General features: G+C 39.0%; 1 protein-coding gene across 3 annotated transcripts in view; it reads left to right on the top strand.

The window, feature by feature from the left end:
- Positions 1-2998: 2998 nt before the first annotated feature.
- Positions 2999-15602, top strand: part of POU6F2 (POU class 6 homeobox 2) — a 475695-nt gene continuing 463091 nt past the window's right edge. Inside the window, exon 1 of one of the 3 annotated variants that reach the window (XM_057504392.1) lies at positions 2999-3310. Coding sequence is in view for 1 of the 3 variants with exons in the window: in XM_036918925.2 (XP_036774820.2) it covers positions 4806-4910 (105 nt within the window). In the remaining 2 variants the exon portion in view is untranslated. Of the gene's footprint in view, positions 3311-4738; positions 4911-5566; positions 5672-15602 lie in introns of those variants that run through there. The other 2 variants (XM_036918925.2, XM_036918926.2) reach the window with 2 other exon arrangements.

Below are 15602 nucleotides of genomic sequence, written 5' to 3'. Positions count from 1 at the left end.
CAGAGAGAGGGCAGGAGTATAGAACTGACGTAAGCCTATGTGTTGTGAGAGCATAGGTGGAAATATACCAAGGTAACTAGGAGCGGATTCCTCTTGGTGACTTTTGTTGAATGTTCTCTTTTTTTGGTTCTTGTGTTCTAGAGGCACTAGTTATATTATCTCTTCTCACCTTGAACATTAATTGTAAAGGATTTATTGAATTATAGAGATGACCAACACCTCCAACTTTATCTTGGTTCCCTGTGCAACATTTCTCTGTCAGTATCCTTTGTGCCTTAATAATTAAGAAATTAAGGACATCTCTATCCTGAGAAGTTGGAGGCTAGGCCTGATTTGCAGTGATCTGTTGCTGTCTTACATACAAGGTGGTCAGCTGGTGGGAAAAGGGCATGTCCAGCTGATCTGTGGTGCAAAACAGGGGCCTCAGAGGGTTGGAAAAAACACCATTTTATGGAAATTTGGTGGGGAAAGGGGAAAGCAGAAGAGGTGCTGGTAATGGTGAATATTCCACTTAATGAAATTTGTTTCCTAAATTCTGTTGTGGAAGTGGGAGTAAAAATTAGTTGAAATACTTTCGGACCTTCTCCATTTGATTTTCATTGCTTTACCCTTAAAAGTGTCTGCCACTCACACTGATGGCTTGACTCATGTTATTCCCTATTCCCTGTACAGAAGACGCCCTCTGTTTACCTCACACTCAAGATCTTTCCACCATCTTCATGGACCCTGTCTCTCCTCCCCAGCAGAATTCATCCTTCCAGATAATTAACATTTGCTGGTTATCTACAGAGTGTAACTCAATAGGCTCTCACAACGCAGTATCTCCCCTGAGTCCTTTCAGTACTACTGAGGAGTTTCAAGATCGCAGCTCATGATGCAGAGAAATTGTCAGTTTCCCAAGGCCACACCCAGTCAGAGGGAAGGCCTGGAGTAGGTACTGACCCACTAACCCATGCCTGTGCATTACTGTGCCTAAAAATGTGCGTATCTTTCACCAGATAGCATCATTTTTTGTACATTTGGTTTATTTATTAAGAGCAATCTGTACTGCATTTAAGCCATGTATATGTGTCTGTGTTTCCCACTAGATTATGAATCTTTGAATGTCAGGAAGCAGGTCTTAATTCAAACTCTGCGTTACCCAGAGAACCTACCAGAAGATCTTACTCACAATAGACATACAAGGTGGTAGCTGAGCAATTCAACACTACCTTTGAGTTTTTATCTTTGCATCCTTCCAGCCTTTGGTGTGCTAGACTAGCCCTTCCATTTGATTTGGGCAGGGCCTGAGGGTCCCAAACAGGCTTTCATGCCCAAGTGAGATGCCTTAATTCACGCCATCTGGAGACTTTTCATTATGAGACCTGTTCGTAGAAGAATGCTTCTGGTCATCAACTTCACCTTGGCTTCCTGGTAGAATGACTTTAATCAGCGGGACAACTCCAGAAATAGCAGCCCACCCAAAGCACTCTAGTGCAGGGGTCAAGCACTTTGATTTGCCCTCCAAAATGAACCTTGCTCACTACTGCCTGGCTGTAGGCAAGTTATTTCACCCCCCAGGCCCCTAGATTTTTCCATCTGAAAAAGAGGGATCATCATTCCCTCTGTGAAAATTAAGTCTCAAACCAAAATTATGATCCCTCCCATCTTTCCCTATCCCAGTCTTCCTGCTAATTCTCTAGCTCAGCACATGGCATCAGACTACATATTTTGTGCAAACCAGAAAGACAGCTCCCTCTCCTCCAAGTTCCACTAGCAATCAACCTTCAAGTTCTGGGAATTAAACCTCTTTTCTTCAGCTCATCTTGCCCCCATCATCAGCACCACCATGTATACCTAACTGGGCTCACCAAGTCCACTTTCATTACCCTCCGCCCTGCCCCCACCTCTAACTTTCCCCTCTATAACCTAAGACATTTTTCAAAATTTAAGTGCGAGATTGCACTGCTTACAGTATTCTCAGGGGCTTCTCAGTGCTCCTGGCTGAGGTAAAGGATCTTTGATACAACCGAAGAGACCCTGTGGGCTCCGGTCTTTGCCTCCAGGCTCCCTCTCCCTTACTGTCTGTGCTCCACACCAGGTACACGGCTTTCTTTGCGCTCCTCCAATAAGCCATGCTCCTGCCCACCTTTGCCTATTTCTTCCATGGAGAATGTTTACCCGCATCACTCCCAGTCCCATTTTCTCCTAACATTGTTCTGATTTTAGTTTATTTCAGGTCAGTTGCTTAGGGAAGGTTTACTGACTCTCCTTTGCTCACCCATTCACCCAAGACTAGACTAATTCCTTGGATACAGGTTCTCACATTACTCATTTGCTTTCCTCCATAGCTTTCAGCATAAAGTTTTACAGTAAGGTGATTTTTCAACAAATATCTGTCCAAACTATCACCATGGTAAGATCCTTGAGGAACTACATCTGTTTTGCTGTATGTCTAGTACTTACTTAAAACAGTACCTGGCACAAGTACAGTCTCCATAAATATTTGTTGAATGGGCCTGTACTTTGTATATGGTAGCCATTATTTTGAATTTTACCTGTTGGGTTTCATATGAAAGCTCCATCCTTGGATTCAGAGCAGATTCAAACATGGTCCTGTAAATCTTAAGCAGGTATCTTTTTTTGTGTATCTCATCTGTAAAATGGGAATAATTGTACCTGCCTCATGAGTTAGGAGGATTTAGTGGGCTAATGTAAGGTCAAGTGTCTGACAGTGCCTGTCCTCAGGGCTCCATCAGTGTTGGCTAGTAATGACTGTAATTAATATAGGCTAAATGGTCATTAAACAACCCAAATGTAAGCAAACAGTTGTCCCTCAGCCAACCTGGACCACTATTATTCAGAGAACGGAGCTTCAAAAGGGGGTTTTTGGCCTGCTCCTGCGGCCTGACCCCATCCCTCCGGGGTTTGGGGAAAGAAGCCGGGAAGCCTCGATCCCAGGGAGAGGGGATCTGCAGCGAGTTGGTGGCAGCAGAGGGTGCGGGGCAGCCATCCCCAGGCCCAGGCTGGGCTTCCCAAGCGGCACCGCGTGGCGCGAAGGGTCTGGGGCCCCGCGGCGCCGCTCAGCTCGCCCCTCCTCTGCAACTTTCCCGGTCCGCCGCACTCCGCCTGGTGGGAGTCAGCTGGGCAGGGGCCCGGGAAGGCGACGCTAGGAGCCGCGGCGCCCTCGCTGCCTGCGCTAGCCCGCGGGCTTCGCCGGGGCAAGGAGGACGCGGCCCTACCACATCCCACGCGGCCCGGCCCGGTTGCCCCGCGGCGGCGGCGGCGGCGCGCGAGCCGCGTCCGACCCGGGTGACTGCGGGGACCCCGGGTAGGTCTGCGTCTCCGGGGGCGGGGACGGCCGGGGTTCCGCGTCGGCTGTGCATGTTAGTCCTGCTTGGGCCCACCTGTCCACGGTCCGTTCCCGGGAGGGCCGTCCAGTGGGTGCACGGGCATGTCCATCTGTGTGTGTGTGTGTGTGTGTGTGTGTGTGTGTGTGTGTGTGTGTGTGTGTGTGTAAATCTGTTTATATTGCGGGGCGACTCTTAATAAATCTATATGAAACTTCAGTCCTTCGTTCTTCCTCTTAAAGCTTTCTTTAGAAATGTTGAAAATTGTTTTTTTCCCCTTACTTGTGTTCCTTTTATTTCAAGCAATGATGTAATACAGTGCTGTAATATACAGGATAGTATAAGTGTTAAACACTTACTATAACTTCTCTACCTCCCAAGCTTAACGTTAGTTTTGAATCCTGAAAAAGCATCCGCACTTACAATAACACAAAGTTTCCCTGTGAAAAATTTTGGGGAAGTATAAGTCCACCAACTAATGAACATAAGTTTAACAAGTGGACAAATGCAAACGTTAATAACTTACAAAGCTCCCAAATCAGTAGCGCCTTTTTATGGTTTGATATTTTCAAAGAGCAACTTTGTAATATCTGTCAGGTCGTCTTGAAAATCAGGTTCTGATCCTAATCCTGAAAGGGTTAAATAGCTGCTGGGTTACATTCATGTCCCCTTCCAGCAGCTGACTCCTAAAGCATCAACAATCTAGGCTAGAGTGCTTGGGATCAAATAAATTAAATGAAAAAAAAAAGTTGAAATATCTGCCATCACGTTACATCAGTTTAGAAGAGCTGCAAGTAAATAATTTCCTAACCTTTTAGAAGATGAAAAGTTTAGTGAATACTATTTACACACTTTGAATATTTTATATTTGAGTGGTCATCCCAGTTTACACAAATGATTGTATATGTCCATTTCCAATCAACAAATATCAGGGTATCTGTGTTATTCGACGGTTAACATTTTAAGCTTTTCTATAAAGGTGATGTTATATAAAACTGCAGATTACTGCATATTGTCAAAAGGTCATTTATAGAATCTGAAAATGAAATCATTAGGGACAACTTAAGAGAAGAACGGTAATAAATTATAGAGTTGAGAAAATACATATGCTGGCATCGAAATCAAAGTCTTAGTTATCACCTGAAATAGTTAATTTTGGTTTTGTTCCTGTTTTTGTTTTATAGGTTTCTAGCGCATTAAAAACATCCTCATAGGTTTGTTAAACCTTTTGCGGAAGATTACAGCCAATGTTTTGTCTTTGAATAGCAGTTTGTCTCAATTTATTTACTTGGTATTGGATATTTGTCAATGTCATTTCATATCTACAGAAAATTCTTACGCTCCATGGAGGTAGTGGATGTGTGTGTGCGTGGCTGCCGGAGGTCACATGACGGTTTCATCCTGTTTGGTGGAGCAGCTTGACTTTTTTCCCCCTTGCTTTTGGTGATGGTTTTGAGTGCAGAAGTTGATTGACAGATGCATGCCAGAAACCCCCATTCTCCTTTTCAAAGACAACATATGATGGATTGCGATCTCTCAGCCCAGCAGGATACGGGGACCATGCAAGCTGTAATTGGTCAGGTATGGAGTCAGCCATTTCTCAACTCCCCTTTTTTCCACAAGGGTCTCGCCATATGATTCACATAATTCATATTTACAGTTCCATCTTTCTATCTGTATCTTCAGCAACCTGCCAGCATAGTGCTGGAAGTGCGAAAGGCAAAAGGCACCCATTAAATCTAGCCAGGAAACCTCAGCTTAGAACTTCAATGTGATGCTTAAAAACAGAAACTAAAAACAACAACTAAAAAAAAAAAAAAAAATTACAGAACCAGTCAAATGTATAATTTGGTCTGAATGTTTAAAGAAGCTTATTTTTAAGGATTTATTTTCCATTGAAATTGTGATCTCTGAAAGAAGGAAGGATAAGTGTTATGTTTCCTAGGGAGTAGTTAAATTTTTTCTGTTTTATATTTTTTATTTTGGCTGCATTCTCTCTCTCTAAGGAAAATATAAATATATAAATCCACGTGCTGTACTTCTAACCCAGATAACGTGTGACCGAGCCTGGTAAATGTAGTGGTCTGGGCTGCTGCAGAGGGGGCAGCCTGCAAATTAAACACTGCCACAATCTGAAAGGTCCAGGTGGTTTGCTCGCGCCTCCTAATGCAATCCAGCACAACAGCTTTAATAAACAGCTCTATTTAGTTCCTCCTCCCTGTATCCAGGGAGGTGAACTGGTCTGGAGCTGCTGTGATGAAATGCCAGAAGAATATCTCTCAGAGGCCTCACAAGCTGATTTTTAGAGCTTTCCTGTTCTGTCGTCTTTGTCTTCCAAATGGGTCAGTGAGTCTTGCTCTTTCTGTTTGGTGCTTTCTGTGAAATCGGTAGTTTAGGTTTGGGTTTAAATGTTTGCCTTGTGAGCTAAATTAGAAGAGGAAAGGATCATTGTATTTTCATTTGCCTTCAAATAACTAAAGTGGTGAAAGGCATGATGGTGCCCTGCTGCAAAGAAGGGTGATTTTTATATGATGGGGGTGGGGTGAAGAAAATGGGAATATATGTGGCTTTTCCTTTTTTTGGTGGTGCATTTTTGATCCAAATTTTTCTAAGTTGTCTCTGCTTACTTATGAACTGTTAACTCATCAATCAGAATATGGCTATGAATATTGATAAACTCCTAAAAGTTTTTATTTTTTTCACACTTTCCAATCAAGGCAAGCTGGTGAGGTGAGGATACAAAATTTGTTTGCTGTATCTTAAAAGCGCGGTGAAAAATAGACCATCTTAACCGTTTGCAACAAAATTATACTTTCAACAAAGCACTTCTGAGTTCTGAAAGCACATGGTTTATTAACACCAGTGTGCTTCATAATGTATTTTTAGATGGAAACTGTCAGAAATATAATACTGTATTTCTATCCACAGGCTCACACTATTTCTAAACCAGTAGATATCTGTTTCAACAGACCAATATTTTTTTAAAACTTTCAAGTTGGCTTTTGTTATACAGACATATATAAAGTCAGGTCTCCCGGCATATATTTGTCAGGAGAAAATATGTAAAGACTGATTTTATTTGCTGACTGTGAATACCCATTTCAGTGTGAGTGTTCACTGATGAGTAAGTTCAGTACATGAAATATAGCTAAAATAATTGTGGTATATAGAATTACATAAATCTCCATTAAAAAAGATGACCTTTTTGTGTACATATAAAACTGGAGCTTGGGATAACAGCGTCACCCTGTTTAATAAAACTTTTCTTAAGTTCAAGGATTTCCTCTCTTCCGTATGTCATAGTATGGCCTTAATACCGTGCAAAATTATTGTGTTTCAGTCCCAAATAAGAAACAGGGCTTCCTTTTATTTATGTTTCCTTTAGTTGGGGAAGAGAGCTTGGAAACAATAACAGGGGAGATGCTTCTAATTTGTTATGTAATATTGTTTATTGGAAATAACTGCAAAGGTTTATTAAAAGGTTTAAGTATGTACTTCTAACAAGGAATTGGTATATGGTTCATTATACAGACAAACTTCTAATTTGTCAGGATTTAAAATTGGTTGTTATTATTTCATAGCTCTGTATTTTTTATGTACTCTTAGGTAATTTTTAAAGGTTCAGTATGTCCCAGATCTACACATATTAATGACCTGTTACAAATACTTTGTAATAGTTACATCAAAAATCCACATGTTTTCTGAAGATTTTACTTCTCATAAATTATTTGTTTAAAAAGTCAACTGAATTATAAAAGCAATTGTTCTGAAGGTTGTAGAATTTGCTGTATTAAAATTGTACAAGCTAAAATGCTTATTTTTTGAAACTGAAACATTAGTATTCAAAAGGAAAGAAAAATAGCATATTGTTCCATATGCTTACCATAAAGTCAGAAAACCTAAATTGAGCCCATATTTACAGACATAAAAAAGAAGATGACATACACATTTGAGATGATTTCCTTTTAATTGTAGCACAGATAAGAATATTTACTCGAATAACTACTTCTAACAATAAGGATAAGAATGTGAAAATAAATTTCATTGCTTTTCAGTACTTATAACCAGAAAGGGATTTTTTTTCTTTCAGCTCTTGATTTCAATGTCATCTTATACTTACTCAGCAGGTGTGAATAGTCCTATTTGATAATGTAAATGTTTGAGTGTATTCCTTCTCAAATATATATTGGAATAATCATTATTTTTGTCTTTTTGTTTTCCTTGTTCTGAGTTCTGTTCCTAAATGCATTTGAGTTGGAGGAGCAAATAACCAATTTTCAATAATATTGTCCACCCAGAATACTAAAAGATTCCCATGAAATATGAGCTTTAGGTTTTTTCATTCATCTCTAGGATCAAATATCCAGTTGCTTCCACTGGAGGGGAAGAGTGGACTGTGTTGCTGGCCATGATCCAGCTCGGGAGAGTGTACTGGCTTCATGGAACTGACATTGCTTATAGGTGCCTTTCCCCAGGATTTTCCCTCCCCCAAGCAAACAATTAAGCAATTAACAAATTAGGAACAACTCCCTGCCTAGTACATCAAGATCAAGAAATTTGGTTCATTCATACAGTTTTTGGAAATCAACTGGATTTTTTATAGTTATCTGTAGCAAGCTTCCTAAACCTTTGAACTACAAGATGGACTGTTATCTTTAGATGATTTTTTAAAATCAATTCTAAGTCAAGCAGTTAAGCAGGTTCTGAGTCATGGGTTTGAATATCATGTAAAATTAAGACTCGCACTTCTGCCTTTCATGGTCATTAAATGTTTACTGCATCTTTTCTTTTTTTTGCAGACCTGAGCTTGTGAGTGACAGATTAGTTCATCAGTATTACAGACCTCCTGTTTTTTTTCCCCCACATCTCATGCAGACAGGTCACTGTGTCCAATCCTCCTTCTGGCACCGCAGTCCCCAGAGGACCCTTGGCCAGCCTGCCATCTTGATGCGCAGGCCTGAGGGTCTGGGCTAGCTGCGTGTTTCTGTATACTGGCTTCTTCAAATATTACAGGGCACAGGACATTAAATTAGTTGTTAATAAAAAGAACAGATGAGGCAAATTAGGTAAAAATATTTATCTCACATATCTAAGAGTTTGCTCGCAGTAGGAGAGATGTAGCAGGAAAAAATGCTCATGGGCACCCTTCCAGTGGATGGCTAGAGGACCCACAGAAGGGTGAGGAGACTGTGTTTACTAGCCCTGGAAGTGCAATCAAAAGCTTGGATCTTTTTTATTTTCGAGGTAAATATGAACAACTTAAGTGTCTGAAAGTGGCACATTAGAAAGGGAATGCAGTTGTCTGTCTATATATTTCTAATTGACCTTAAACACTTCACTCAATAGTCCACTGACAGGTAGAAAAGTTGATGTTAGCTTTTCATAGTCTATCAAATAAACTCAATTTTTATTACCTTTAAAACATTTTTGAAGTTCACTATGTTACCAGGAAGATGTTAAAATTGTCTTCACAATTATATGCATGAAAAATAGTGGTGATTTTGTCCAACATAGTGGTAATACTATACCATAATGTTAATAATAATACTGAACGACAAACATATTAAATCTGGTCCTGAAGCTGCATTTTCGTTTCTATTTCTAAAGTCAGTTAATGAAACTCCTTCTGCATATTCATGTATCGTTTCTATGCTTAAGAACTTAAGGCTGTTGGATTTGTATTTCTAGAATACAGAAAGAGGCTGCTGAAACACTTAATATGTGAGTGCTTATGAAAGTTTGACTGCAACACGTTTCCTTATGTAACACCTACAGTACCTGTTTTAGAGACAGTGGAAGGCATTCCTTCATTGACCATTTCTTTGTTGTGTAAGCTGCATTTAATCAAACAGCTTAAAGCATCTTTCTTTTTCATCATTATTGTTTATCACAATTAGAATTTAACTATCATGTGTGCAAATATGGAAAAACTCTACTTTTCAGTTGCATGGTGATACCGTATGAGCTGCTGTTTTCTCTAACACTTAATTGAGTGGAAAGGAAGGTTGTGAAATAAAATTTAAATGTAAAAGGATCAAACTTGAAAAAATACCCAAAACAGATAAATATTGGCCATAATTTGAACACTAATAGAAAGTCCAAATTATATAACTTTTAAGTTAATTTGTGTTTTGTGGCCAAACTCTTGCTTGGGAGGTAATCGCTGCTGTAAATAAAATTTCATACCTGCATTTATGTTCTTTTCCTCCCTCCCTCCTTCCTCCCTTCTTTCCTTCCTTCCTTCCTTATTTATTTATTTATCTTTGGGTAGGTGAAATGGATGTCCAGAAAAGTAGATCACTGAGTCAAGCCCTGTTCTGGGATCACACGCCACTACTCTGTTGAGCCATGCTGTCTTGAACTGGTCCAAAATTACAATAAAAATTTGTACCAATTTTGGCTTTTTAGGCATTTTTCCTGAGTCTTATATTGAAGAAGGGGTTGTGAGACACTGTCATTGAATTTCAGAAAGATTCATTTTTCTTTCTATTTTCTTTCCATTCCTGCAATGTGAGCCAATTTTGGTGAAAATCATCTAATTTTTATGTGATAAATTCATTCCTGGTTTGCCCTGTGCTTGTGTTATTTTCTTTATCCCAGCTGCGAATGTCCATATTATTGTTATTTCAAGGGCTATCACTTCTTCTAAATGTAAAGCTATTGTGTGTAATTAGTGGCAAAGTAATGGCAAACATTTCTGTTTACTTACATGAAAGGCACTCTCTAGGTTTTAAAACACTTATTTTTCAAGTTGGCTGGTTTCAGAAAATAGCTTTTTGTTTTATCACAAGCTTTAAAACCTCCGTGATGTGAAGGACTCTTTCTTCAAAAGACAAAGATTAGCTGTTGATACTTGGTACGGATTCTGGGTGAATTGCAACCCCATTCCCGTCAGCAGCATTTTTCTAACCATAAGAGCAAGAAAAAAAAATGGAGGATCAACAGAATATTCTAAATTTGATGTATTTTCAGGGTTTTCTTTTCCTCTAAGGGGTGGATTATTCCAGTGGGAAAAGATACCTGTACAATGTGCAGCTCCCACTTCCTGAGGTCAAAGATGCAAAAAAAAATGTGTTGACACCTTGAATGAAAAGGAAATAGTTACTCAGAAGTATTGCTCTGGTATTTTGCTCTTTTTCTTCCCTGTCATTTCCCCATCAGCCTTTCTTCTCTTTCCCACTGTAATCCAGAGTCAGTCTGATGAGTAATAAGTGCAAAGTGAATCCTTGTGGGCTGCCCAGGCAGCAAAGGGCACTCAAACGAGAGACAAGACCTGAAGCAAAGCAAAGCAAAAACCGTAGCAGAAAACTCACTACCACACTTGCTTCTGACAGTTAGTATTTTTGTTACCTTATTTTGTAAGCTCATTCATCTCTCCTAGCAACTTTAGTCTCCCAATGAGCAACCCAACAATGTTTTAGGACAGGACGAATACAATTTAAAAACAAAGCTGAAAGGAGGAAAAAAAAAAAAAAGCTTCACAGCACTGTGCCACGGAACATGAATTTCAAAATTAAGGAACACTATTTCTGTAGCTGTGTACAAGAGTTTAACCAATGCTTGAGTGTTGTGAGATAGCAGCCTTATTAAAGTAGGGATCCAGCAGTTACTATGATGTTGACTCTGCACATTTTACAACTTTGATTTTTCATGAATAATTAGGCACTATTTTAGGAAGGAAATGTCTAACACCTAACAACTTGAAGAAACAGATCTACTTTAAAAATGTTAAATACCCATTCAAAGGTGTTTTTAGCATATTGATCAGAAGGACTGAGGCAAACTCTCTGGAAAGACAAGAGTGTCATTTATACAGAGCTTAGTTTTTAGTGCAGAATTCATACACAGGGTTTTAGTAATATGAAGTACTTTACTGTTGAGAGCGAGAGGCAAATATTGTACCAACACACAAGCATGGATACCAGAAACCCTAATTGGTATTGAAGACATATGACAAAGAAGGTTAGATGCTTCTTACATGTTAAGTTGTATTCCTTCAAGAGGGAACGTCAACAAGGGCAGGAATGGAGCCGGGCACACAGCGCTGGGCCGGGCAGGCCAGACATGCTTCAGACAGAGCTCGTCAATTTTGTAAGCCTTAAATAATACTGGGAAACAAGGCTCTTTCAACCTTTTGGAGAAAAGGTTGAGAGGTGGAACAAATGTAAAATGTTGCTTAATGTGCACAAGTAAAACCAAGAACATCAAGCTCACTTCACTTAGTGTCAGTCCTGATGATTCATCATCGTGGTCGGGGCAAACTGTGGTCTCTGGGCTGAAACAATTGTATCCATTTTTTAAAAAAAAACAAAAAAACAGAATGTTTCAGCTTGGATCTTATATCCTTAGGGTTACAATATTGAATTCTGAATAGGGAAACTTAATCTTGCAGCCAGATTTGACAAGATGCTGGTTGAACGGTAGGCAAAAGTGATGATTGTGGGATGAAATGCCCCAGGTCAGAATTTGGGAATATAAGAGATTTTGTGGAAATTTGGCTGTGATATAAGAACCCCAAATTTGAGAATTTCTCACTGGTCATATCAGCAGATGGTGTTTAAGGGTCTGCAAAGGAGATCACTGCTGTGTTCATTTTCTGTTTAACATCTTTCTTCAACAGTGAGTTTTTACACATTCTCAGGTGTATTAATGTCTCTCTGAGGTTGCTAATGTAAAAGTGTTTATAGTAATAATCAAAAGTTTTCTAGGGACAAAGGATAACATATGACTCAAATCTGAATAGTCATACTTTTTTTCTTAGAAAAATGTTAGTAATTAATCCAGGAACTAAAGTTTCTTCTTGAAAACTTTTTCATTGATAAACAAACCTATGTCTAGATTCCCAGGGACTACAGAATTTAGAGTAAAGAGGAAAATGAATGAAGCAATTTAATTAGCAAACACACACACACACATACACACACACACACACACACACACAGCCTAGACATTTGAGGAATACTTGATTATTCTTCAAATAATCCAAAAACATTTAACTCTCTGTTTTCAATTTTAATACGTGAGAAAATTATGGTAGTTGTTTACTTAAAATACTCTTCCTCTTAACTAAGATGTTCATGAGAATAGGAAAATCCTTTGCAACTTCTAGAACTCAAGATCATTGCAGAAATTTGAGCACATAGTTGATCTCTACACTGTAAAAGAATGCTTAGTGTGGTTATTTCCTTCCAAAAACAGGGGTTCCTTGTTTTGCAATGTACTTCCATATTATAGCTACTTTCTGCAAGTGCTGAGACTTATCAGCTGGGATTGTTTTCTCTTTCTACCATTATCCATCAAATGGAATTAAATAACTAATTGAGGCAGATAGTGGAGCATCTGGGTAAAACCTACAGAACAGAAGCACAATTCTTACATGCATATGATTGAAGTGTTACATGGTGGAATCCTACAAGTCTTTTTAAAATTTTTAATGAGTTATAAAAGTAGTGTGTGCTTGTGATAAACAACTTTGACAACACAGGGCAATATAAAGTGAAAAGTAGAATACCTCATCATTCTACTCCCCACAAATAACCATTGTCAATCATTTCTTAGAAAGCTTTCTAGAAAATTTTCATGTACATATAAGCACAGAAAATCTTTATACAACCCAAGTGAATCTGTACTATACCCAGAGTTCTGCAACTTACCTTTACATTTTCAAAACACACTTTGAAAATCTCATATTACTATAATTAATCTGCATCCTTCTCTATAGTATTTCCTTTTTTGGATGTATGCTGCTTTATTTAACCAGTTCTCTCTTTTTTTAAATGGAGAAATAATTGACATATAGCATTATATTGGTTTCAGGTGTACAACATAGTAATTCAATATTTGTGTATGCTGCAAAATAGTCACCACAATATGTAACCAGGTCTCTCTTGATTAGCATGTAGCTTTTCAAAAATAAGTTAAGTCTCTGCAATGAGACTCACAAGTAGCAATGGTTCATTTCTCCTAGCAGAAGAAAACTGAGAATCTTCCAGATGGGTTTGCTTTACCAGAAGAACTCACAAGTGGTATCTCCTGAAAGAAGGTGAGGTGTAATGTTAAAAAGTGAAGGATAGCTTTATGCCAAAAGCACTGATATTTGCCGTTTATATTTTGAACACTCAAACCAAATAGCAATAGATATCACAGTATTGTATTTAGTGACAGAGAAGCAGATGAGAAAATGTAAGAGATAATGACATAGGAGCCAGTGCTCAATGAAATACTTATGACTTTAAAACCTCTGTGTTTGTTCCAAGCCACCAACTCAGCTGAACAAAATGCATAACTTATTTTCTTTCATGTGCCTCAATGCTATTTACTAAGATAATTGACAGAGATATATGTTGCCAATGTATGATTCAGTTAGTATACGTAGATTAGTGAAAAAGAGACCAGAAGAAATTCATGGTAATTAATGTCAGTTAAATTCCTGTTTTCTATATTTCATATTGTCAGACCAATCCTTCAATGATCATGATTCATAGGTTAAATAATGCAGTCAGGAGAAGGGCTGAATCAAAACTAATCATATGTAGCCCTGGAATTCAACTAATTTAGGGTTTTGGTAAGGTAGACAAATTAAATACTACTTAATATTTAAGAACATGTGAAAATTTGTTTTAGATTTCTGTCAGGATATGTCTCTGATCATTCATCTTAATAGCACCACTTCACCTACACTAAGAAGACGGTGAAGTAGGTGGTAATGAAATCTTACGTTTGTGGAAGAGATCTAAAGTGACATCTTTCCCTGTCCAGTTTCCTGGAACTGGCTGTATGGAACTGCAGGTTGGGTGGCTGTGTACCTTCCTTTCTGTTCTTCCCTGTAGATGAATGCTGGGACAAGTGACCTGGACAGGAGATGATCATGCTGCATGTATAGGCTTAAAAATAGCTGGCTCCCTCACATCAAACTCAAACAGGCTCTTCTGAACAAAGTGCAGAGCACATCTTTGGTATCAGTGCTCTCCTTTGGAAACCACAACTCTGAGAAGTAGGTACAAATCATCATTCCCATTTTATGAAAGTGGAAACTGGCTCAGAGAGTTTATTTGTCTTACTTGTAGTCATATTGCTAGTGAGTAGAAGTGAGGTTTGAACCCAGGTATCCTTTCAAAGGGGTCACTGTTTTCTCCTGCACCAGTGCTTAATGCTGGCTGCCTTTTAGAACTACCTGGGGCAACCTTTGAAAAATCTGTTGATAATGGAAAAGCCCCATCCCCAGAAATTCTGATTCCATTTATCTGGGTAGTCATATTTAAAACTTTTGCAGGTGATTCTAATGCACTTTATCACAGTGCCTCTTCAACTGAATGAATGTTATTTTAAATAGTAAAATGAGATAGTGAAGATTAAACAGTATAACCCCTCTCCCCACACACAATCATAAATCCACAGTGGCAGAAGAATGGAGGGAATTTAGTTTGGTATTCATTTCACGTATGGGTGTGTGTGTGTGTGTGTGTGTGTGTGTGTGTGTGTGTGTGTGTGTGTAGCTGTTTCAGTGGGAATCTTGTAAGGCTTGTTGAATATCAGAGATAATGTTTATTAACATTTTTCATCCAGGAAACTGCTAGAAATTAAGCCACCTCAAAAATATCAACATTACTATAATTACCAATTAGTGAGCACTTACTAGGTGCCAGGAACTTTACAAGCATAATTCAATCCTCACAGCAGCTTTGTGAGGTAGTTACAGTTACTCTCTCCTATCAGGTGACTCGGGATGTGGGATGTGGCACAGAGTCACATGGACAGCAAGCGCCAAAGCTGGAATTTGACCTAAGCCAGGGTGTAAATCCTTGATCATCCATAAAACCACAGAATTGAAACATGGCCCTAGTCATTACCTGTGGGAAGTATGATTCTTAGTATCATCTCTGGACACAGGCAGATTTATTTCAGAAATGTCTTTTCTTGTTCCCCTCTCTCCTCCCCACGCTCCTCCCTGCCTCTGCCTCCTGGTCCTCCTCTTCCCCCTTCTACCACTCCCCCACCTTCTCTCTTTTTCCTCCTCTTCCTCCTCCTTTTCCCAAGAATCCACAACTCACTCATTTCTTATATGAGAATTTTATTGTTGCCATTATTTACCCAGTATAATCATAGGCTCTACATGGTGACCTGGAAAATAATGTTTTTAAAAAATATAAAACAGGAGAACGGATTGTGAATGGAAAGATGGAAGAGCACATTGGTGCTCTCTTGTGGGCTTCCTAGAAAGAGGTGCTCCTAACCAGACCAGAGTCACACTGCCTCTGTTTCCTAGGGGTTCAC

This window comes from Manis pentadactyla, chromosome 7 (assembly GCF_030020395.1).
Source record: "Manis pentadactyla isolate mManPen7 chromosome 7, mManPen7.hap1, whole genome shotgun sequence".
NCBI classification, from domain to species: domain Eukaryota; kingdom Metazoa; phylum Chordata; class Mammalia; order Pholidota; family Manidae; genus Manis; species Manis pentadactyla.
The sequence above is the reverse complement of the archived record's forward strand: the minus strand, read 5'-3'. Positions and strand labels throughout refer to the sequence as shown.